Source organism: Durio zibethinus, chromosome 7, assembly GCF_047325235.1.
Source record: "Durio zibethinus cultivar Kanyao isolate XHJ-2024 chromosome 7, ASM4732523v1, whole genome shotgun sequence".
In the NCBI taxonomy this organism is placed as follows: domain Eukaryota; kingdom Viridiplantae; phylum Streptophyta; class Magnoliopsida; order Malvales; family Malvaceae; genus Durio; species Durio zibethinus.
Genome location: NC_143168.1, coordinates 28,085,943 through 28,109,757, shown reverse-complemented (window position 1 = coordinate 28,109,757; position 23,815 = coordinate 28,085,943). Strand labels below are relative to the sequence as shown.

Below are 23,815 nucleotides of genomic sequence, written 5' to 3'. Positions count from 1 at the left end.
AATTTAAAATATAATATAATAATACGATATAAATATGATATGAAAATGATATAATTTAAAATTTTAATAATAATTATATATTAATTTAATAAAATAAAAAATATAATTTTAGTAATAATTATATATTTTTATATCGATACGAATTATAACATATAATTTTTATATAAAATATGATATAAATATATAAATTTTAATATTTTATATGATATAAATACAATAATCTTTGAAACCAAAATATAAACAAGTTTTAATAAACTAAAAATAAATACGAAAAAACAAATGAAAAAAAAGAAGGGTTTAAAATTAGTCCCATCATTTTCTCACTCTAAAAAATATAAACCGTGAAGCTCTCTAATAAGCGAGAGGCTCGGAACCAGGTTTGGTGCATAGCTTTTCTCTTCAATATTAGAGAGAAACCGTGAGAAAAACAGAGAGAAACACCCTCCATAATTTCTCTCCTGTATTTCTCCAGATAGAGATTAAATCAAAATACAAAAAATAGAAAAAAAAACAGAGAAAAACAGAATTTTTTCTCTGTTTTTATCGTCTGTTTCTTGACAGAGCTTTCCATCATAAGAAAAGAAAGAAAAAAAGATTTTAATTGTTTTTTGGGTTTTCAAGATTTGGGTTTTTGAAGGCAAATGTAAAGGAATTGAAATTTTGAATTGAGCCTGTAAAATTTGTAGATTTTTTTTTTTTGTATTCAGCGGCTGCTTTTGTTACAAAAATGGCAACAGAGTCGATTTTACAAGTCTCTGTAATATCAGTTTTGGAAGAAGTTCTTCAACAGCAAGGAACTCGAATTCGTGACATTAATTTGGCTTCAAGAAAAGCAGAGGAATCTTGTAATGATCTAACCTTTTGTTTTTTTTTTTTCTCTTGTGCTCTGTTTTTGATTTGTCATCGGATTCTATTGAATGATCAATGGTTTCTCCTATGATCATTAGTTTTTAATCAATTGTAAGCTTCAGAATATATGAATTTATTGTTAAGAGATTAAAAATTGATATTTTTTTACTAAGTTTCATGAATGTTACGATAATGCATTTATATTTCAATGGACTTCAAGGACAAGGTTTCTAATTCGTTCAATTTCCATGATTTATTGAAGCTTCCTTTACTTGGTTGGTTCTTTCAATGCGCTTATATTCTATTGATTTCTGTAGCTTTGAGAAGATATGAAGCTGCACGGTGGCTGAGAAAAACGGTTGGTGTTGTTGGAGGTAAAGACTTGCCGGCTGAGCCTTCTGAAGAAGAATTCAGGCTCGGATTGCGAAGTGGCATAATCCTTTGCAACATTCTTAACAAGGTTCAACCTGGAGCTGTGCCAAAGGTATGTTCCAGCAACTATTTTCTGATAGGATTTCATTTGCTTGATTGATTTTCCTTTCAATTTTAGGTTGTAGAAGGAGCTTGTGATTCTGTTATTATTCCTGATGGGGCTGCTCTATCAGCATACCAATACTTTGAAAATGTGAGAAACTTTCTTGTAGCTATCGAGGAAATGGGGATTCCAACTTTTGAAGCCTCTGATTTGGAACAGGTTAAGTAGGAATGAAGCCATTTTCAATTTATCTTCTAGTCTAAATGAATGTGTAATTCAAATTTTCCTTTTCCAGGGTGGGAAATCTTCAAGGATTGTTAACTGTGTTCTAGCACTAAAGTCTTACAGTGAATGGAAAAAAAGTGGTGGAATTGGTTCATGGAAATATTCAGCAAATTCCAAACCCTCAAGCTTCGGGTCAGGGAAACACTTCGTACGAAAAAACAGTGAACCATTCATGAATTCCATTTCAAGGACTGTGTCATTGGGTGACAAGTCTGTGGATAGCTTGTGTAATGATAAACAGTCAGACCTCAGTGAAGCAGTCAGTGAGCCTTTTTTGCTTTGTTTTTTCATGTTCAAACTATTTTTTTCTATTAGGATTGGAATGAGAAACATCTAACAGCTAATTTTCGTTGTTATCTAAAGGCTTCCGCCCGTTCTTTGCAAATGCTAGTTCGTGCAGCTCTTTCAGATAAGAAGCAAGAAGAAATTCCAATGGTAAGTTCCTTCTCGACAAAAACATCTAAATCAAGAACATGTCTAACTTATAAGTTCCTTCTGGTTATAACAGATTGTGGAATCTGTGTTCAATAAAGTCTCGGAGGAGTTCGAGCGTCGCTTGGCAAGCCACAATGAACTGGTGAGTAGCTTTATTTAATTCTTCACAACTGTCAATTCTTTATCAATTTCAAACGATTGTTAGTTGATAAAGGCCATGTAAAACATGTATTGATGGTGTAATCTGTTTCTGATCTCAGTAAACCATTCATATGCATGGTTCCTTAATTCTCTTAGTAGCTTATTTTTGGTAATCTGACAGATTAGAGCTGCTACTGCAAAAAATATGGAAGAGTCTGTCCCTGATAATTCTCTTTCACGAACTCCTTCATGTGATGACAAGGTAGGCTAAATATTTTTTATTAGCCTTCACTTATTGCTTCACTTATAGTTGATAAAGGCCATGTAAAACATGTATTGATGGGGTAATCTGTTTCTGATCTCAGTAAACCATTCATATGCATGGTTCCTTAATTCTCTTAGTAGCTTATTTTTGGTAATCTGACAGATTAGAGCTGCTACTGCGAAAAATATGGAAGAGTCTGTCCCTGATAATTCTCTTTCACGAACTCCTTCATGTGATGACAAGGTAGGCTAAATATTTTTGATTAACTTTCACTTATTGCTTCACTTATAGTTGATAAAGGCCATGTAAAACATGTATTGATGGGGTAATCTATTTCTGATCTCAGTAAACCATTCATATGCATGGTTCCTTAATTCTCGTAGTAGCTTATTTTTGGTAATCTGACAGATTAGAGCTGCTACTGCAAAAAATATGGAAGAGTCTGTCCTTGATAATTCTCTTTCACGAACTACTTCATGTGATGACAAGGTAGGCTAAATATTTTTTATTAGCTTTCACTTATTGCTTCATGTGATTATCCATCAAACACTTTCATATCACTTAAATAATACAATGATGAAGGTTAAAGTAGAGGCCCCAGCTGAGGAAATTGTTGATGATCAATCATCAACAGAATCAGAGAAAATGGAACCTTATTATGGAAAGTCCAATAGTACTGATAAGGAATCAAAAAGACATCTTTTGAAACTGCAGATAATGGTTGAACAGAAACAACGAGATATTCTGGTAATTTGCAGTTAGCATTGATTCAAGTTATAAAATCCTTGTTGTCTACTATAAGGATACAGCAGTTGATGTATTTGTAACTGTAGGAACTGAAGCATTGCCTTCATACCACAAAAGAGGGTATGCTATTTTTGCAAATGGCGTACCGTGAAGAATTTATCAGTCTAGGTACAAACTTAAAAACTCAACCCTTGATTGCTTTTGTGTTGTTCTTTAAAAGAAAATGTGATATTTCTCATTCTAGTTTCTCTTAATAGGTAAACACTTGCATAGTCTAGCTTATGCTGCTTCAGGATATCAGAGAGTTCTTGAAGAAAACCGCAAGTTATACAATCAAGTGCAGGACCTGAAAGGTAACAGTCATGACAGTTCAGAAGTTTGATTGGGTGCACAGATTATGTATCAGTATCACACATTCAAATCAAATCTCAATTGTATTTGTTGATGAACTATGTTCTAGGGAATATAAGAGTATACTGCCGGGTAAGGCCATTCTTGAGCGGGCAATCGAACAGTTTGAGTTCTGTAGACCACATAGATGACACAACTATCACAATCCTCACCCCTTCAAAATATGGAAAGGAGGGAAGGAAATCATTTACCTTTAACAAAATTTTTAGTCCTTCTGTAACCCAAGGTCAGTGATTCCAACGAAGTTTTTTTCTATATGATTCTATCTATCTTACTTTGTTCAGTTTGTTAGCATGAATTCTCTTTCCCTACAGCTGAGGTTTTCTCCGATACTCAACCTTTGATTCGGTCTGTGCTTGATGGTTATAATGTTTGTATATTTGCTTATGGCCAAACAGGATCAGGGAAAACTTATACCATGGTAAGAATTACAGCACTTTGTCCTTGCAGTGATAATGCTAATAAGTTGGTTAATAAAGCCTTGTCTTCTTTTAATTTTTTTCTTCATTAACATACTATAATCAGTAAGATAAGTTATGCAATTCATCTCATTTATGAATCCAGACCGGGCCTAAGAAGCTCACCGAGGAAGATTTAGGCGTAAACTACAGGGCATTGAGTGATCTATTTCTTCTCTCCAACCAGAGGAAAGAAACCATTTCCTATGATATTTCTGTGCAAATGCTTGAAATTTACAATGAGCAAGTCAGGGATCTCCTTTCTGCTGAGGGTCTAAATAAAAGATATCCTTCATAACAGACTTATATATGTTTCTCTGTAATGTTCTATCTTGTTTATTGTGCCTCATACACCTTTTTGTGTTCTCTAACTCCTACATACATTAGAAATTCGTAACAGCTCTCAAAATGGGATTAATGTACCTGATGCAAACCTTGTACGTGTATCATCAACATTTGATGTCATAAATTTGATGAACCTTGGGCAAAAAAATCGCGCAGTTAGTGCTACAGCCATGAATGACCGGAGTAGTCGATCTCACAGGTCCAGTATAATGTTCTGGTTTTAATATCACAAGATGGATTTCATTTCTAGTTATGCTCAAGAACATGCTAAGTTTCTAATGCGGTATTTCAATACAGCTGCTTGACAGTTCACGTTCAAGGAAAAGACATCACTTCAGGAAACATTCTTCGCGGCTCTATGCACCTGGTTGACCTAGCAGGAAGTGAAAGGGTAGATAAATCTGAGGTGACAGGGGATAGGTTAAAAGAGGCACAACACATCAACAAATCTCTTTCTGCTTTAGGAGATGTAATCTCTTCTCTTGCTTCAAAAAACTCACATGTTCCCTATAGAAACAGTAAACTTACTCAGTTGCTCCAAGATTCACTTGGTAAGATTATCTGAAACCCTCCAACCTAAAAAGGTACTGTTTTCTTTTCATTATCCAATGCATTCTTCTTTGCTGATCATGTTATTGGTCTCATCTGTCAGGAGGACAAGCCAAAACACTCATGTTTGTTCACATTGCTCCAGAGTTTGAAGCTCTTGGAGAAACAATTAGTACACTTAAATTTGCAGAAAGGGTTGCCACAATTGAGCTTGGTGCTGCTAAAGTGAACAAAGATAGTGGAGAAGTGAAAGAGCTTAAAGAACTGGTTTCTTCATGTGCCCTTGGTTCTTTCCTTCTGCATTTATTTTGTAAACATTGTTTCACTTGTTTACCTCTTTTCAACTGTTTTCAGATAGCTAGTCTTAAAGCAGCCTTAGCGAGAAAGGAAGGAGAGCCCGAGCAGCTGCAATGTACGCAATCCATGTCCGGTAGCTTAGAAATAAATAGATCGAAGCATGGATCATCCTCTTCTCTTCCTAAATGGCATAGTTTCAGTGAGCTATCTAGCAACCATGCTAACACTGAGGTATAATTTAAGTGCCAATAGCTATCATCTCAAAAAATTGTTGATTAGCTTTTAGAACCAATAATCATCTACCTAAACTGACAAGACTATTTTGAAACATGGTTTCTTAAAATCCTTAAAACCGATTTCATGTGATTAATGAAGAAACCATCTTTCAGAGATGAAAAATCTGTTAATTTTTCCGTTTGTGTATCTCCAATGTTGGAACTAATGATAAGATTTGCCTAACATGATGTTCTTGCCTGCTGATTCAGAATGACTCATCATCCACATCAAGGAGAGATAGTTTGGAAATCCAAGAAATGTTAACCAATCCATCTCTATGGCCACCTCTTGGCAGTGCTGCTTCAAGTGCAAAGGAGGAGGATAGAGATTCAGCTTCTGGTGAGTGGGTTGATAAAGTCATGGTGAACAAGCATGACAACACAAGGAAGGATCAAAATCCGTCAGCAAGCAGGGAAGTAGGCAATGAACAATTGCCTGAGAAGTTCTTTCACAGTTATATTCGTGGTCCTACGAAGATATATCCAGAACAAAACTTTAATAAATTGAGTGCAAACAAGAAGGGCAACCATGACTATGATCAGCAACGAATTCGGTCTGAAGGTGGCTCTACTGATGACTCTGATCATGAAGCTGCAACTAGTGATTGTTCTGAGACAGACTCAGTTTGGCAATCCAATATTCCTAAAATTACCAATGTTCCAAACGGGTTGGCATCTAAATCAAAGAAACAGCAAACCAAGACAGTAAAGAGCACAGACTTTAAGTAAGCTGCCTTATCACTAATATTTAGATGTGCACATTTCTATGCCCATGCAATAATAATTTTAGTTTAGAATACACTTCCATGCCAGAAATGGATTGCCATTTATGCAAACTTCAGTTTATTTCTAATGCCTTAGACCTTGATTATCTTTTCTTTTTTTGTTCTTGGTTTGCAACCAGGAGTTCGATTCCATCGCTAATTCCTTCACCATCAACCCGGAAGTCATCTAATGGAGTTAATCCAAATATGCACAAGGGAAAGAGGAAAACTGGATCTACTAAGTGATTAAACTGAAGTGTTAAAGGAACTGTCATCTTCATTTTTTTCTTCTTTTTGTGACTTTCTATCCCTTTTCTTGCTCTTTTTCTGGTGTATCTATCACTTTGTTGGATTGAAAGGGAGAGGTTCACATATATAAAGTGGCAACAATTTTTGGTTGCTTGTATTTAGTGGTGGTAATCATAACCCCTATGATGACCAACCTTCTTGATTTGATTTGCTCGCATGGGTGTTGATTTTGGGAATTCTCAGCTTTTCTTCCCCCTTTCCCATCAATTGTTCTTTCTTCTTATAGCATTAAGAACAGAAAGGAGGAATTGTATTATATGGAGTACATCTTTTCTTTTCTTTTCCTTTTTTTTTTTTTGGCATCTTATGTAGAGACATTTGGGATAAACATTGAAGGTTGAAGCCAGGAATGAGATGGTGATGAACTGACCTGAACTGATGCTATCTATGACTATAAATGAATGATCTACAACTAGAAAGAGTTGCATTGACACCCAGGGGCAGGAGCAGGAGTGATTTTAGCCACAATCGAAGCACAACAATCATCCACTTGCGTGTTGATGCATGTCACCTATCCTTTCAAATGAGTGGCTAACCTTATGTAGCTCCCACAAACACATGGCCACCTCAGCAAATGCCTTGAATGTTTTTTCTTCCACTAAATAAATTCCATTAAAAGAGACAGACAACCACCCCCCACAAAGTTTGAGTTGCCCTCTGCTAAGAATTAAGATTGTGCCTTGTTTTGTGCCCCATTTCAAATCAACTTGCCCTTTGCCCTTCACAAGTTGAATTCCATTCCTAATCCTCATATTGTTCTTCTGTCTTGCTGGAATTATCATCCCAACTTTAACTTAAAGAAACAGAGTCAAAGGCATAAAAAACATCTAGCAATTGGTGAGAGGCAACTTGCAATTTCCACTTGTTGAACCATATGGTTACAAAATATAATGAAAAACAAGAAGCAAAAGTGATTAGAAACATGCAAATGCAATCATCAATTCTTCTGACTTTGAATAAATCTTCACTTTATTTGATATATTTAGGTACCTTGAATAAATCTGAATAAACAAAATGTTGGATTTGGAACTAATCCAACATAGTATTTCTGAAAGAACAAAAGTAACAGAACAAACATAAATGTCTTGTTTGGCCTGATTGCATGTTTCATTGCTTTCATCTGGCATCCTCTGCCAATCAAAGTTCTCCTAAATAAACAATCCCTGGCTTAGTATTTGCTAATCTCAACCCCCACCTAAACAACTAGTAGCTTTCTCCCAACCCCACCATATTTTATGCCAGCCAAAAAACAGCAAATTTCCATTATTATTTTTTTATATGTAGAGAAAACAAATCTTTGAGGATGAATTAACAAAGAAGTCAAATCCCAATTTCCTTTTAGACCAAGAAAATTTGACAGATAGATTTTCTTTCATAATATAGCCAGATAGATTATTCCTTTGTAAGATTAAAACAAAAACCAAATCAAAAGTCAAAAACTACTTTCTTCTTTTTTTTTTTTTAATACCTACCATCTAACCTTTTATAATAATTCACATAATTAATAAGTTCCAAAAAGAAAGGATAAATGAATAGTTATTGTTAGTTAGTATCCAAAAGTAAAATGAAAATTTTCTTTCTTAATATAAATTAGTATAAATCAATTAATACACGAAGGTATTTTGATCATTTTGATTTAGTTAACGTATTAAATTAACTTAAATTTTTGGAATTCACTTCAATTTGATCATCTTAATAACCTATAAATTAATGTCTTAAGATATTGATTTATCGTATCTTGAATGAATAATTAACTGCTAATTCAACTTAAATTTATGAAGTCAATTTTAGTTCCTTAAGATTGATATTGGATAGTTTAGGTTCAAAACTCTCTGTTACACAAATATAAACAATGGTATTCAAATATTTTTAATCCATCTTAAAATTTAAAAGCCTTAAACCTTTATTCCATTCATTTTTTTTTTATTTTTAATTAATTTTTGATTTGAATATCAAGATATGAACGTTAAAAACATTCTCGACCTTTATCATTAATCACTCTTTTCAAATTTTTTTCCCTTTTCAGGTTTTGTCTTCGGACCCAAACCATTACCATAAATATAAAATCACATTTTATGAAAATAATTTAAAAGTAAAAAAATAGTTAATTTGATATTTTAAACTCTAGGGAAGAAATGCCCAAAAAAGGACAGTCCTCCACAAGATAGGTTTTTTCAAGAAAATTTGATAAAAGTGAATTGGTAATTTGAAAAACATATATGTAATCAATTTAATTGATTTGGGATTAAAACTTTGGTAAGTCCACTTTAGCAATAAAATAAATGAAAAAAAATGTAAAATTAAGTGCATAATTTCTTTAAATATGTTAAATTATATGGACATATTGGGATTATCACACTAAACAGTGGTTACGGAAAAAAGACAAATCCTCAAATTTTTTTTTTTCAAAAAAAAAAAGTAATTAATTTATTGCAAGGGTTTGTTTTGTCATTTCAAAAATAATTCTGTTTCATAATCCTTTTCATATTATTACAATTTAAGACTTAAATATCATTATCAAAGTTTTTTGTCCAAATATAGGCAACTGAAACCAGCATTTTTTTGTCTCTCTAGATTTCTCTTCCAATAAAATCACTGTGAACTCTCTCTCTCTAGGGGTTTTCAGCTTTTGATTTTTTGCAACCCAGAAAAAATACAAAAACGAGAATGCTTTTTATACATGCAGAGAAATGAAGAGACACCCAATGTATGGCCATATCTGCTCGATCTGAGGTTTCACTCTTTTCATCTTTCAACCGAGAGTTTTTTTTGGGTTTCTCAAAGTTCACTTTTTTTTTTTTGGGGGGGGGGGGGGGTTGGCTGTTCATTTTTTAGCTTTATTTCTGTTCAATTTTGGATCTTGAAATGAATTTTGGGTTTGTAAGTAAATGTTTGAAAATGGGTTGGTTTAGATTTTTCTGAATATTTTTTAGATTGATGGGTCGAAAGTGACATTTTTTAGGTTAATTTTTTAATGGATAAAAATTTAGTTTAGGATGATAAGTTTTGTACATTGTCTTTGTTTGATTCATTTATTTCTTTATCAGTCTCATTGCTTTTTGGGGATTGGTGTTAGTTTAATAAAAGTGAGTTTATATGTGGAAATTTTCAGATCAGTTTCTGGGGATTTGTGTTTTAATGTTGTGAATTGAAGTAGTGAAATGTGTAAGGGAAATTTTTGGTTAATTGGTTTTGTTGGATTGAGTTTTTTGCATGGGAGCTTTAGGAGATGTTAAAGGCTTGAGACTATCGTGTATACATCTTTTTAAGGTTTGATCCTTTTGGGGTTGTATGTTATCTCATATGATATATAATGATGAAATAATTTTGGGATTTTCTACATCAGTTTGATTCATTTTTAGCTTCTTTCCACGGATTGAGTGGTAAAAATGTGTTCTAAAGGTTTATGATGAGGTGTATAGCATGTGAACGCTTTTTGATTTAATTGTTTTTCTGTTGCTACCTAAGTTTTAACTCAAGTCTTCTAGGTTTTATGCATGTGCCTTGAACATTTTCCTTACCTTTGAATGTGTTGAGGCTAAATAGTTTCATTTGGATTGCTAGGGCTTGAGCATTGGTGTTTTGGAAATGTTGAGACCTAAACTAATATGAGCCAGGCTGAAGTATCGAGAATGAAGCCACCTCTTGTTCCACTTGCGACCTTGATTGGTCGTGAGCTAAGGAATGAGAAAGTTGAGAAGCCTTTTGTGAAGTTTGGACAGGCTGCTTTGGCCAAAAAAGGAGAAGATTACTTTCTGGTTAAACCGGATTGTCAGAGGGTTCCTGGGAATCCAGCAACATCTTTTTCAGTATTTGCGGTACTCTCTTCCTCCTTCTGCCCGCCTGTTCCCCCCCCCCCCCCCCCCCTCAAACATGAAGGATATTGGCTTATCAGCTTTTAAATAGCACCTAATTGATTCCTCTTTTTTGGTTATGAAGAAATGAAGAACGAACAAAAAAAGAAGTTGAACTGTAATGTGGGGAAAAAAAGAGATTTACTGAGTTGAGTTCTAGTCCTTTAATTTGTCCACATGAAAATGAGAAGCAAAGCCTTATGATTCTTTGTTTCTCCCTTACTGATCAATTTGAGCATGGTAAATATGACATTACTTTTGATGCTTGTAGAGATTCTTAATATTGTTTTTATTGGCAGATTTTTGATGGGCATAATGGTATATCAGCTGCCATTTTTGCGAAGGAGCACTTATTGGCTAATGTCTTGAGTGCAATTCCGCAAGGCATCAGTAGGGAGGAGTGGCTTCAGGCCCTTCCTCGGGCTCTGGTTGCTGGTTTTGTGAAAACAGACATTGAATTTCAGCAGAGAGGCATGCATTCATTTCTATTTCATCACATTTGTTTCCTCTCGGTCAAATTCTGTTGCTTGCTTATCTGTGTAGTCATTTTCATTGATGACAGGGGAAACTTCTGGGACAACAGTTACATTTGTTGTAATTGATGGATGGACTGTCACTGTTGCATCTGTTGGTGATTCCCGATGCATATTGGACACCCAAGGGGGTGTAGTTTCTCTCTTGACTGTAGATCACAGGCTAGAAGAGAATGCAGAAGAAAGGGAGCGTGTCACTGCTAGTGGGGGTGAAGTAGGAAGACTTAATGTTTTCGGGGGTAATGAGGTATTCTACTCTTACAACACAAGAAGTTTCTCTCCTTCGTCGTTTTAGGGTGGGGGAATTAGAGGTGGTGGAATGGGTTGTTTGTGAAGATTATGAATGTTTATAACTAATCTTTATGGATTGAATCTGTGTAGGTTGGTCCCCTCCGTTGCTGGCCAGGTGGATTATGCCTCTCTAGGTCAATTGGTGACACAGATGTTGGAGAGTTTATTGTCCCAATACCGCATGTTAAGCAAGTGAAGGTTACGTCTTCATTTCTTATTGCTGATGCATTTATTATTTTTTTTCTGAGCATTCAGACCTTGAAACTTCATTGTTGTTTTTACTTAGTTGTCAAATGCTGGAGGACGACTTATTATTGCTTCAGATGGTATTTGGGATACTTTGTCTTCAGACATGGCTGCCAAGTCATGTCGGGGTTTACCAGCAGACCTTGCGGCAAAGCTGGTTGTCAAGGTGATATCCAAGCTGGCATCTTCTCCTTATATTATCCACTCAATTTGCCTTGATATTAATTCTTGGATTTAACAATTCTTTTAGGAAGCTTTGAGGTCAAGGGGCCTGAAGGATGATACAACCTGCCTGGTTGTTGATATTATTCCTTCTGACCAGCCTGTCCTACCTCCGACACCAAGGAAGAAGCAGAACGTGCTCAGTTCTTTTCTTTTTGGGAAGAGATCTGAAAATTCTATAAACAAGACTACAAATAAACTTTCTGCCGTTGGAGTTGTGGAGGAGCTATTTGAAGAGGGTTCTGCCATGCTTGCTGAAAGGTTCAATAATTAGAACTTTCCTTTGTCCTTCTAATTTGTTTTTTATTTTGCTCTTTGCTATATAATATGCATGTGGGATGGAAATGCCTCCGGGAAAGAATATGAATGATCTTAAAATAAAGTAGCAGACTTTACTAAAAAAATTGTCAGAAGTTGCTAATTAATTTCCCCAATCTTTTTTACAACTGTGCTGGTTGAATGTGGATAAATATAATTCATAAATAGATTTTACATTTGACATGTTACTCACAAGTCACAATCAATCAGTCAAGTTTCACCTAGTTTCATGTCAAATTTGCACCTAAATGCCTGGTTTCCAGGCAAAAGAAGCAGTAATTATTTGCAAGATGGCACTTTACTTGAGTTGTTCGGATAGATGTCTTATTGTGGGGCAAGGATTATGGAGGTTATCAGCCTCATTTTTTTTTGTCCAACAAAAGAAATAGACCTGTCTCTAATCCCACTGATTTTTATAACAAAAATTGCAGGTTGGGTAAGGATTTCCCCATGAATGCAAACTCCGGAATCTTCAAATGTGCAGTCTGTCAAGTTGATCAACCTCCAGCTGAGGGTTTAACTGTGAACTCTGGGCCTTTCTTCTCACCTGCTTCAAAGCCCTGGGAAGGGCCGTTTCTCTGCACTAACTGTCGGAAAAAGAAAGATGCCATGGAAGGAAAAAGGCCAAGCAGACCCACGGTGATCACATAACATCCTATTCTGTAACAAAGTGAAAATGACGTATTTTTTTTCCCGGCAGTGTGAACATGCTTGGTTTCCCGTTACCTGGTGATTGCAATAGATGTGTGCAAGAATGGAGGTAGAGATAGAGTAGGCGTTTTGCCAATATTGTTTGGGAGTTTACGTTTGTGCTCGGCTGTTTTACTGACCAACTCAGGACAAAGATGCTATCTGATAGATATTTGTGATAGTTTGATTGCTAACCGCTTGAATTTGTAATTAAAAGTGAAGATTGCGTAGTAATATATCTGTTCCAGCTGCCTTTCTGCATTAGCAAGGGCATCTTCTCAACTCCCTAGCCAGATTCTCTTGGCTGTTACCTACATATTTCAATAATGCAGTGTTACTTGTGCGGTTGTTCAAAACCTTGTAGTCACGATGGTGAAATTTGCTGTTCACTTCAGGAAATTCTGACCCACAACTGGGCAAGATGTCGAGAATTTTTTAGAGACACGGTTCCTGATTAAGTGCCAAATAACTCGGAGATGTTGGAAACAAGGTTAATCCAATGGACTATTTCTACTGTAAAACTAAGGGAGAGTTTTAAGAAAAAAAAAAAAAAAGAGAAGGAGAAACGAAAAATCAGCAAAAGGCAGGCATTTCATTTCAAGGGTTCACGGTGGTTTCTGCACCTCACACATTTATGCTCGGTAATTAAAGGAAATTGGGCCACTAAAATATTTCGTTTCATAGCTTCATGGGGCTTTCTAGGCCTTAACAGCCTGCTAAAATGAGCTTCAGTTTTTAGGTAAACAATCTAACCTGGGCCTAGGGAAGCCCAGTTCCTAAGCAACTTCAGCTTTCCCAGGCCTTAGCACTGGCTTAAAGTTGAGAAAGTAAAACCATGCTCCACTTCATTCATTTGGCTGATGTTTTCACAAAACTACGGAAGGAGTCTAACATGGAAATTTATTCAGTGATATTACAATGAAAACCAAGCAACCAAAGATACAGCATAACAAGCAGAGTTGAACAGCTACGTACGACAGAAAGTTAACATTATTCCAGGAACCAGGATGCATGACATAACTTGTCGAAGAAAGTACTAACTTAAAATATTCAGAATGGAGGCAACCATTGCAGCTCAATGCCGAAGTTCCAAAATTCAATGGGATCATCAGGCTGTTTATCAACCACAGAAGTATAAGCAGTGCAGCCTCCAAGCCTGACCCTGATCCTATGTGAGGTCATGGATGCATCTTTCAAGAAATGGCAGCAAAGTGTTCCCTTGCAGCCATATCCCTCCTTGACATCCACAAACTGCCTACAGAAGCTGCTTGAAGAGCAATTCAATGGGGATAAAAGAATGTTATCAGAGCAGTTAAACAACATGACAGTGTTACGAGTGGATATGTTGAAGGGTAAGTTCTCATCGAGTTGTAAACCCCCTACACCAAGATCAGTAGAATAACAAGTGTTTTCCTGTATCAGGGGTGGGCTTATAACAAGCCTATTAGTCCAGGGATTAATGCTGAGAATCTTATAGTAAAACCCTGGAGCTGACATGAACTCCAGGACTGTACCATTGTTACAGTAGATTCTGTACCTGGGATCTCCACAGTTTTCATCAGTGCTAAGTGGATATGGAACTCTTATTTTACCACATTTGGGACAAACACGGAAGGCTGACACTTGGGTTGCTAAAATAAACAAGAAAACTATCACAGACGCCATTTTTTCAGTAGTTTTGACCGCTTAGAAACCAGGGAAATAACTATTGAAACCAAATTTAAGCGGGGAAAGCCTGAGAACTGGATGCTTATTTATATACACAATGTTGCTTGGATTACTCACCAAAAGGAGAACATGAAAACAAAACAAAAAAAGGTGCATCCTTTTTCAGTGCATTATCAACCAATTGGAGGTCGAAACTTGTCCATATCTACTATATTTAGAAGACTTTTATAGAGGAAATTGAATAGTAAGCATACATACATTTATAAAGCTAGTGTGACCCCCATGAACTTTGAAGCTGATTAGCTAAGAATGTTTAGAGTCAAGCAACATCAATGGAATTAAATCTGGATTTGATGCTTGGTGTCATGCAACCACTCAGTGATCAGCATATATAAAGAATGTAATAATAGCTTCTGCTTATAACCGCATACCGAAAGGTAAAGAGAGAGAATGTGCTGGCAAGGATTAATTTGTGGGGTAATTGATGACAAGTGTCCAACGGAATTATATTATAAATAAATAATTGGCAGAGTCTGATCCCACTTTACTTGTTTTGGTATTTATATGGGGGCATCCGGGCATTTGCCCTTTGAGGGAGTGGGTGTGTCGATTTAATAATGGAAATCTTTGGATTGATAAGAAGGGGATTAGGACAAATTACAAACACTACTAGTAGTAATAATATCCTGAGACCACTAACCATATTTCAAAACCAAGGATTATAAATACTTTTGATTTTTTTTTTTGTGGATATTAATTATTTACATTTTGAATGCTTTTCTGTACAAATATAAAAACAATGTCAATGCATTCATGGTTTGGACTCTTAGGAAAAAATAAAGAAAGAAACCAAAGAGGAAAGGAGGAATGGAAAATTTTTAAGCTTTAATCTAAGCCAATCAAAGGACAGAGGGAGCACTATACAATGGTGAGAAAGGCAAATCGATAATCCAAGGAAACCAAGTATTGCATCATTATAGGTGTCATTCAACATTATTTCCATTTGAAAAGTTATTTAAAATAGTACTAAGTACTGCATTTATATTAACAAAAGCACATCTTTGCCAACCTAGCCACTCAAATTATGAACCCTTCCAATAATGGTATAAATACATAAAGTGAAACGGGGATTTATAGCATAAAAAACCACAATTGGCGAGACAAAATTAGTGGAAAATAATTTTTTAAAATATATTAAAATTAAAACTTCAATATTTTATCAACAAATCACATCCTTATTGCTCAAAGATATCTATTAGATCTTAATATTGATGCAATCAATCATGTTGCTTAAGCTAATGTTCCTGCAATGAAATTGAATATTGACCTCGTTAATACTATCATAAAGCAATTCACATTCTTAATTCTTAAAACTTGCCGCCTCCCATGATGGAGAGAAAGGTGGGGCAACAAAGAAAGGCAAAATGATCATATTTATCCGCCAATCAGAAGGTTTTAAACAAAAAAGCAGTATAATGACCAAGTGATTCATAGAAACTACGAGAACCAAGCATTAATTCTGTCTTGGCACAGTTAGCAGAAAGCCTAAAATAATTGAAGTCTTCTTCTTCTTTCTATACAAAGTTAAAAGCTTCAGCTGCTCCAACTTTCGGTGAAAACATTCCTAGAATATGCCCCTAGATACCAAACTACAGCAATCCCTCTCCTGCCACAAAAAAGTCAGGCAAAAGATTCAAGATACAGAAGGGCAAGCTAACTAAGATGGTGACCTGTGAAGTCCTTTGATAGTAGTTCCAAGAACTTAGGATCAAAAGACCACCTTGTGCAAGGATGATGGGATTACAGGGTTACAGGAAGGGATTGGGCTTTCCACTTGTACGGAAAATTCAATCAAAATTTGAAAGTACGTCAGTAGCACATGGCTGGTATACCATTAGTCACATCTCACAAATGTTAGAAAGGGAGGAAACCTTACGCAGGTCACCAAAGGATATATTGCTGAGACCTTCACCAGTCTTTATAAAGCGTATTCTTCCTGCAAGGGGTAAATTACAGGGTAAAAATGTTACAACGTTGGTAATGCACCATGTCCATGCCTATAAAAGGCGATGAACTCCTCAGAATAACTATCTAATCTTCCACTCAAAAGCCAAAACTTATCTATGCAGCAGAAACTAACGCAAAACATAACTAAACTTTCAGCAGTTAATAAACAAAATTCACACTGAACATGTCTCAATGGTTTACATGACTAGATATTCCTCAGCCTAGTAGCAATACAAAAAGTAGTAATCGATCAAGACGAGGAAAAAAACATAATGCAACTCAACCAAGCCTAAAAAGTCCTCATCAAATAATATGCTCAAGTTGTCATGTGTCACCGACAACCATAAATAATTTGGTACAAAATTTGCATTTCAGCACACCCCTTGAAGATCACAAGTTGGATCAACCACGTTGTTGGTTCCTGACTCTTGAAGGACGCCAGGGTTCTGCCTTGCTGCTGCTGCCAGCACCACCCAAACGATCAGAATCTGAAGCAAGGGCCCTGCTACCACCACTGCCTAAACGATCAGAATCCTGAGTTGGAACTCTGCCGCCACTAGTCCAGCGATCAGATTGCAGTGGAGTGGCCCTGCTGCCAGCAGGCCGTCGATCAGATTCTGACGGTGCAGGCCTGGTCCAGCGATCAGGTTCTGAAGGTGGAGCCGGACCAGAGCTTTCCGGTCTTTCTCGCCGGAACCTAGGAACATATTTCCCAGAAGATGGAGCTGAAGCAGCAACTCCAGACTCTGTGCAGGACCCAGCGGGAAGCTCAGAAGGCCTAGAAAGCCCCTCTGTTGACCTTCCCAAGAGAGCTTCTCGCCTCAGCCTCTCTTTCTCTTCCAATTCTCTTTCCCTTTGCCTCTGTTTTTCAGCAATCTCATCCATTTTTGCTTTGTATTCAGCTTCTTCTTTCCTTTGTCTCTCAGCCTCTGCAAGTTTTAAAGTGCCAATAAATAAAATAGATGAAAGCAGAAATGATAGCTTCGTAATTATCCACAGACACTTAACAAATATCCTCTATTAAGAGGATCATTTTAAAAGGAAAGATATCTAAAGAATAACTGAAAATAACAACTGAAATGAATTTTAACAAACAAAATACTTAAATCTCACCGAAGTCGATAGGAGGTGAGACAGAATTATATTGTGTGAGAAAAGGGAAATATAATCATAATTTTTCTAGAGAAAAAGATCTCTGAGCTTATCCAAAAATGGAATACAATTTCAAGGTCAAGTAATTATGAAAATAAAATCAAATAAGTGTGTAACAATATATACCTTCACGTTTACGAGCTTCCTCCTCTTCACGCAGCTTTCTTATTCTCTCCTCTTCAGACCTCACATAGAATATTTTCTTTCTCTTGATCTCTCTTTCTTGCTTCCGTGCCAGAATGATTTGTTTGATTCTCTCCTCCCTCTCTACTCTTCGTTGGTCAAACTCAGCTTGCCGACGACTCATTACTCTTTCCTGGAATATCAACTGTGGAAAAGCAGAAACCAAGTTTGTCTATGTTAAATGGCTAACACCTAGGAAGAGAAGACGTAGGAAGCAGCAAGAAAATCATCTCTGGCAAGAGAAGCTCTCTCATGAGCACAAAGCCACAAATAAAAAAGGTACTGACCTTGTTTTCTAACATGCGGGCCAGCCTATTCTTCTCTTTCAAGTCCCCATCATGGCGCTGTCTGCTCAACTCGACTTCCAGCTACAAGGGAAAAACAGGATTACATATGGTATTTATAAAAAGGTTGACAATGGCAAAAACCAACAAAAAACTTCTGTTAAACAAAGATAGTGCTCAGGCCAAAAAAACAAAGATAGTGCAACATAGAATGACTGTCCATCCCTTCGAGATATAGATATGCAAATGAAGTTAGAGCATCCATTGAGGCAGACTTAAAACACATCAGAGTATTTGATATGTTTATAGAACATAAGAGTAAATATGTTTCAAGACCTTGAAAGGGAAGCATTGGAAACAAGTTATGTCTTCAATTAAAAAAACAGGAGCAATAACAAAATAGGTAATTAAAAATCCACCTGTTGCTCACGTTCATGAAGCACCGTTTCTTCTACCAATCGTCGTTCAAAAGCAGATTCAATCAAGGGCGCTGCTTCCTCTCTCTTTGCCCTTTCCAGATGATCCATTGTTTTGGCAACTTTTTGTAGTCTCTTCTCCTGTTCCTGCCTCTCCTTGAGCTGCTCACTCATCGCCCGCTCAATCAAGGTTTCCTTTGTCAATTTCTCCTGGACACACATGCATAGTCAAAAAGCAACTTCCATATGAATCAGAAACTGAATGAACAAAAAAAATGGCTGCTCACCCCATCTAAAATTGGCTTCTTTTTCCCTCGTTTTAAATGCTTTTCAGTTTCCTGTAGTAATGCCTGTGCCTCTTCAAGCTCTCGCTCCTCTATTTCCTTACGAATTCTTTCAGCTCGCTGTTGCTCAAACACAGCAGCAAGCCTCTTTTTTTCAGCTTCTTCAGTTTTCTTCTGCAGCATCTGCCTCTTTGACTCCTCCTCACGTTCCTAGAGGATCAAAACACACAAAAATCAGGGGTATCAGTATATGATTTCATGTCCAATATTTAGCTAAATGATGAATCTCATGTTGTCTATGAAACTAGCCATTTAAATGGGGATACCAGTTCCAATAGTTGACGTTCTTGTTCTTCCTTTCTTTTCTCGATGATTGATTTCCGTGCTAGAAGCCTTTTGTGTTCCTTATCAACGATCTCCCCTAAACCCGGTAAAACTTCACTCAGCTTTGATGCTTTCTTGGTAGAGGGGTATATCATGGCACTTGCTTTATTCAAAGATTCAGCAAGAAGAGTCAGGTGATCACGAAGCTTGTCAGATTCAAGACCCTGAAAATGTTCAAATAATGGAAATAAATAAATGTATCCTCTGCTATGCAGCCACGTTTAAAAAATATGAACAAAGTACATAAATCCTAGCAATATCCTCAAAGAAATAAGCATAAACAGAAAAATCCTAACTTACCATATTACCAAACAGTACAACACCCTTCATGTGGTCAAATTTCATGGCTATAAAACTATGTTTCACAGCATCAACGGAAATCTTTTCCACCACAGAAAAATCAAAAAAGGGGATAATCTGAGACAAACTCTCAATTTTCATTGTCTGGTAAACCTGGGACACCTGAAGAAGCAAGGAAGAAGGACATTGAGAGAATCAAGCATAAATAAACAAAAGGGGCATAAAGCAACTAAAAGTAACATCGAAAAGAAAATAAACACAAGAGCACACCTGCTTAAGCAACCTGAGGGTGGCAAGCTTTTCAAGGGCAGGACCATATTGAGAGAGTTGAACTTCTGGTACAGATGAAGCTGAAGCCAGCTTCCCACCAAGTTTTGATATTTTCATCAACAATGGCTGTATCTTCGAAACAACATCCAGAGGGAGAAACTCAAGTTCTAAAAGATGGTAAAGATCTTTCACTTCTTGAGTCGCACAACTAAGTACACCTTTTGAGACCTAAATAAAAGGGGAATAAAAACAGATAGTTTAGTCAGCAACCTACAGACAAAAAAAATTTCTAGTTACATAAACATAGAACTAGTACTCCTTCAATATCCCATAAGACTTTGAGAGAGAGAGAGGGAAAGACTCAATCAAGCCTAAGTTACAAAACAGGACAGACTTATTTCTTTGTGTTAAAGAACATAGAAAAGAAAGACCAAGTCACTTCATGAATAGAAAGATTATGGAACTCTTAAGAGATATAAGTACAGAACAGATTTTTAAGGCTATAATAACCTAGAAATAAAGTTAGACCTATATAGCATTTGATTGTTTTGCCTTAACCAAATGGAATAGAGAAATTATGTCATGCAGCCAGACCCAACCAGTTTCAGATTAAAAGGCTTAGTTGGGTTCAATTATAAATTGATTTGAGAAACATCATCGTTAAGACATATAAGAAACCAGCATTGACAACGTTACCATCCATGCCTTTTAAAAAAACCTCTTGAACAATCGAAACTTTGAACATTCATCAGAAACAAGCTACCAAATCAGTAAAAGTAATAGATAGAAAAAAGAAGAAGAAGAAGAAGAAGAAACAAACCAAAAGGGCTTATAAAATTTAAACATACCAGTTCTGTGAGAAGTGATGACCTTGAAAACTGTAAGAAGTGCAGAATGTCAGAATAGGCTAACATCAAGAAAAAGGAAATTAACAAATGAAATTCAATACAACATACCACATCTCTGTTCTCAAGTTTAGGCTCAAGATTAAATCCTATAAGATTTGCCATTCGAAGGTTGCGTTCTTTCTCATTTTCAAGTTCCAAGTGTGATGCACCATGTGTTTGATCATAAGGAGCGACTGACAGTGCAGCTAAAACGACTGACGATGCTATCAACTGCAAATCCTTCTGGCTTAAGTTTTTATTAAAACTTTTTTGTAGTGTAAATAGCTTGAACCATGCATAAGCATGATAAAGATGGCTGCCTGAAATCCAGAATATTTCAGTTAACTTAGCATAATAAACCACCATCAAGGAAGCCTTGGGAGTTTTCTTGACAATGGACATCAATCCATGAATATCTTCAACAGAACGAAAAGCTTCCTGCAAGGAAACGTGACAAGCAATGATCAGAAGCATGTAAGATCTATCTATAGAAAACACATCTATTAAGAACACACAGAAGGTAGGCGAAGCAAACAAGAGACCTGCCAAAGTCCAAGTTCAGTAGCAATCTTTAGCTGCTCAAATCTAGTATCCAGATAAAGTTGCAAGCTCTCTGGTGCCGACAGGTCAGGTCGGTCCCTCTGGTCTTTATATTTATTTAGATTTGCTAAATGATTCCTTATAATCTCACACAACCTTCGAAACTCAGTAGTCCGTTTATACTGCTTGCAGAACTGGAACGCTCGATGTGCTGTCATCTACAGGATATTTAAAAAATAAAAAGATTCTGTAATTTCAATCAATATATTAACCAGTTACTATTATCATGGAAATAAGACATTCCCAACTGCAAGTAAACACAAAATAAGGGACATTATTCCATTATTTGTCCACTGTAAGGGCATGTAGGTCAAGCCGCCAAGACCAGAATTAATTTTTGTTGGCCATATTCTCTTTTTTCCCATCAACCTGATGAAGTCTTTGCAATTCATCTAATAATGAAATAAGTACTTTACTCCTCAAAATATCCTTTCAAGCTTAAAGATTCTAATACAAAAATAACAAACCATCGATTCTAAATGCTAAATCAATTAACAGTTCCACTCATCTCCCAATGAAAGTTTATGAACAAATTCAGATAAACCATAAATGAACCTACTGTAAAGCAGTGAACGGTTATTTCCTCAAATCTGAAAAAATAGTATGCAAGAACCTAGTGGCCCTTCTATCATAATGCTGAAAACAAATTTGTTTAATTTCATTTAGTAATCAAAAGTTGAAGATTTATAGGTATAATTATAAAAAATTGCTCAACATTTATGAAAAGTCATTAAGAAAGGAAATACCGCATAGAGCGCCTCTAACTTGGAATTGTTCCGCAATATTTCAAGCACTGTTCTGTAGGTCTCCCAAAGAAACTTGAACCAAGGAGTAACAAGTTCACGATCAGACCTATCCTTTCCTTTCTCTCCACTGACGTAACTTAGCATCAAATCTTCTGGCCTTTTATCAGCTTCAAGGTCATCAACATCAAGAGCTTCTTCTAGGGCTTGTGCCTGATTACGAGCCTGCTCAGCTTTCTCAGTAGAAAGATGCATGAAGTGCTTGATAACCTCCTCCAAAGAACTAACATTCACTTGCTGACATACAATACGGTATTGAATCAGACCATCCTTAGCAAACCGACCCTTCCGCATATCAACGCACAGCTCTACATATTTAAACATTATCCTTTCAAGTGGCTTTTGCCAAGCTCTGTATCTCTTTGAAGTTATTAGATTGTGAAGCGCCTGCAAGGCATCTTGCTTCTGCCCCACATTAATCAACTCTGCACCAACCCCATCACAAAGTCAACACAAACACATATATCATAAAAAATCAAAGAGTTAATCACAACCCAGATTCACATTAACAGCAAACAATTATTATAATACCACACAAGGGTAGCATACGTTTACAAAAAGCAATTAGCAAAAGCAACAAACAAACAGAGCCTAATAAAGGAAAATCTTTGTTTCTAACCTTCTGCTCGCTTCAAGGCATTCTCTGGTTTCGCGAAATTTGCCATCTTTTTCAATCAAATTCTTAACACTGCCCTCGATTGCCTAAAACAAACAAGGCCAATTTTGTATTAATCAAATAGCTAAAAACCCTAATTATCTTCAAGCTAGGAGTGAAATCGAATCCAATTACAAGTTACCAAGCAAAAAAAAAAAAAAAAAAACTAAAATTACGATCTGAAACAGTGTAAAAACCCTATTTATATTCATGAAATTCACCATTGATAAATTAAAACCCTAAATCTACAAAAACAGATCAAAAACTTAAAATCATTTAAATCTGTTACACCGATTTCTTTCTTTTTATGAATTTCCATCTAGAAATTGCAATAATAAAAACAAATAAAAAAATCCGATCAAAATACTAAAAATAAATATGAGATTGAATTTTTGAGAAACTCGCCAGAGAAGCGTTAAGAACGGCCGCGAGCAATGAGAAAGAATTCCAAGACGAAAGAGTGCCTTCCGAAGCTTCAGGCAAGAAAGAAGATAATAAATAATAAAAATAGGACCGGTTTGGGTTTGGGTTTTTTTTATCAGGCATTTCTGTTCCTAAGCCCAATTTGAAACGGCTTCTAAAAAATTCCGGCCCGGTTTGAAATGAGCCTGGCCTAATGCGTATGAAAATTAGACTTCGTTACAATTTTTTTGATCCATAGGATTGTAAAAATAACACATTGTTTTGTTCTTAAATTAAAATTTACATTTAAAATTTTTAAGATTTTAATAAGTTTTAATTTCGAAAAAAAAAAAGAATTCTTTTTTTTTATAAAGAACTAAAAGATGAATTCTCAAGTAATATGGTGGTAAAAAAAATATTTTTTTCAAAAAATAATGAATAGGAATGAAGTGAAATAAAAGTAACAACTTTTGCCATCACATTCATTTATTTCCTTATTTCCTTGAGATATATTAAACTTTGAATGAGTCTATTCCTATTATTCACAAGCTTAGTAAAAGTGTTCATAAGTCGGGTCAATTTATATTTGTTATTAATAGTTTATAAGTTTGTTTAAACTCGATCTGATTCAATATTTTAGATTTTAAAATTTTTTTAAGTTCGATTTAAATTAAAAAAAATCTCAAATCTATTAATTAAATTTAATTTATATAATAAAAATTTTAAAATTATTTTTTAAAAAATAAAATATAAAAATAAAA

At 35.7% G+C, this 23,815-nt stretch overlaps 3 protein-coding genes and 1 pseudogene across 4 annotated transcripts; 2 read left to right on the top strand and 2 right to left on the bottom strand.

Moving 5' to 3' along the window:
- Nucleotides 1–362: 362 nt before the first annotated feature.
- On the top strand, nt 363–7,328 carry LOC111277955 (kinesin-like protein KIN-14G). Its single transcript, XM_089764225.1, has 21 exons — nt 363–845; nt 1,167–1,333; nt 1,400–1,543; nt 1,620–1,868; nt 1,973–2,044; nt 2,118–2,186; nt 2,367–2,447; nt 2,613–2,693; nt 2,859–2,939; nt 3,033–3,197; nt 3,284–3,365; nt 3,455–3,550; nt 3,658–3,834; nt 3,923–4,029; nt 4,173–4,351; nt 4,449–4,610; nt 4,709–4,962; nt 5,064–5,227; nt 5,315–5,488; nt 5,743–6,257; nt 6,437–7,328. The coding sequence occupies exons 1-21, from the start codon at nt 728–730 to the stop codon at nt 6,540–6,542; spliced, it is 3,243 nt and encodes a 1,080-aa protein (XP_089620351.1). The 5' UTR covers nt 363–727; the 3' UTR covers nt 6,543–7,328.
- A 1,793-nt stretch (nt 7,329–9,121) lies between these two features.
- LOC111277354 (putative protein phosphatase 2C 5) lies at nt 9,122–13,041 on the top strand. Of its 2 annotated transcripts, none has more exons than XM_022863750.2 (8): nt 9,122–9,338; nt 10,170–10,423; nt 10,759–10,930; nt 11,022–11,239; nt 11,374–11,481; nt 11,570–11,695; nt 11,780–12,012; nt 12,501–13,041. In XM_022863750.2, the coding sequence occupies exons 2-8, from the start codon at nt 10,214–10,216 to the stop codon at nt 12,718–12,720; spliced, it is 1,287 nt and encodes a 428-aa protein (XP_022719485.1). In that variant the 5' UTR covers nt 9,122–9,338; nt 10,170–10,213; the 3' UTR covers nt 12,721–13,041. The 2 variants fall into 2 exon arrangements, with proteins under 2 accessions (XP_022719485.1, XP_022719486.1); XM_022863751.2 differs by having other exon boundaries at nt 9,143–9,312.
- Nucleotides 13,042–13,683: 642 nt separating this feature from the next.
- Nucleotides 13,684–14,506, bottom strand: LOC111277954 (wall-associated receptor kinase-like 20 pseudogene; annotated as a pseudogene).
- Nucleotides 14,507–16,563: 2,057 nt separating this feature from the next.
- LOC111277353 (eukaryotic translation initiation factor 3 subunit A-like) lies at nt 16,564–23,121 on the bottom strand. The gene is made up of 14 exons (XM_022863748.2): nt 23,058–23,121; nt 22,617–22,699; nt 21,941–22,422; nt 21,137–21,352; nt 20,664–21,032; nt 20,556–20,585; nt 19,708–19,935; nt 19,438–19,599; nt 19,080–19,301; nt 18,757–18,963; nt 18,473–18,679; nt 18,057–18,137; nt 17,713–17,914; nt 16,564–17,363 (listed from the first exon to the last, which is right to left on the bottom strand). Exons 2-14 carry the CDS (start codon nt 22,660–22,662, stop codon nt 16,837–16,839), a joined length of 2,979 nt encoding a protein of 992 aa, XP_022719483.1. The 5' UTR covers nt 22,663–22,699; nt 23,058–23,121; the 3' UTR covers nt 16,564–16,836.
- Nucleotides 23,122–23,815: the final 694 nt, after the last annotated feature.

What these genes read in the sequence shown, in the direction of transcription:
- LOC111277955 (XM_089764225.1), top strand. Translation starts at nt 728, where the DNA reads ATGGCAACAGAGTCGATTTTACAAGTCTCTGTAATATCAGTTTTGGAA. An exon ending in TGGCAAGCCACAATGAACTG is followed by an intron (nt 2,187 to 2,366) that starts GTGAGTAGCTTT and finishes GTAATCTGACAG; the next exon opens with ATTAGAGCTGCTACTGCAAA. An exon ending in TCAAGTGCAGGACCTGAAAG is followed by an intron (nt 3,551 to 3,657) that starts GTAACAGTCATG and finishes ACTATGTTCTAG; the next exon opens with GGAATATAAGAGTATACTGC.
- LOC111277354 (XM_022863750.2), top strand. Translation starts at nt 10,214, where the DNA reads ATGAGCCAGGCTGAAGTATCGAGAATGAAGCCACCTCTTGTTCCACTT. An exon ending in ATGTTTTCGGGGGTAATGAG is followed by an intron (nt 11,240 to 11,373) that starts GTATTCTACTCT and finishes GAATCTGTGTAG; the next exon opens with GTTGGTCCCCTCCGTTGCTG. An exon ending in CGGCAAAGCTGGTTGTCAAG is followed by an intron (nt 11,696 to 11,779) that starts GTGATATCCAAG and finishes CAATTCTTTTAG; the next exon opens with GAAGCTTTGAGGTCAAGGGG.
- LOC111277353 (XM_022863748.2), bottom strand. Translation starts at nt 22,662, where the DNA reads ATGGCAAATTTCGCGAAACCAGAGAATGCCTTGAAGCGAGCAGAAG. An exon ending in AGTTAGAGGCGCTCTATGCG is followed by an intron (nt 21,353 to 21,940) that starts GTATTTCCTTTC and finishes AATATCCTGTAG; the next exon opens with ATGACAGCACATCGAGCGTT. An exon ending in CCCTCAGGTTGCTTAAGCAG is followed by an intron (nt 19,600 to 19,707) that starts GTGTGCTCTTGT and finishes TTGCTTCTTCAG; the next exon opens with GTGTCCCAGGTTTACCAGAC.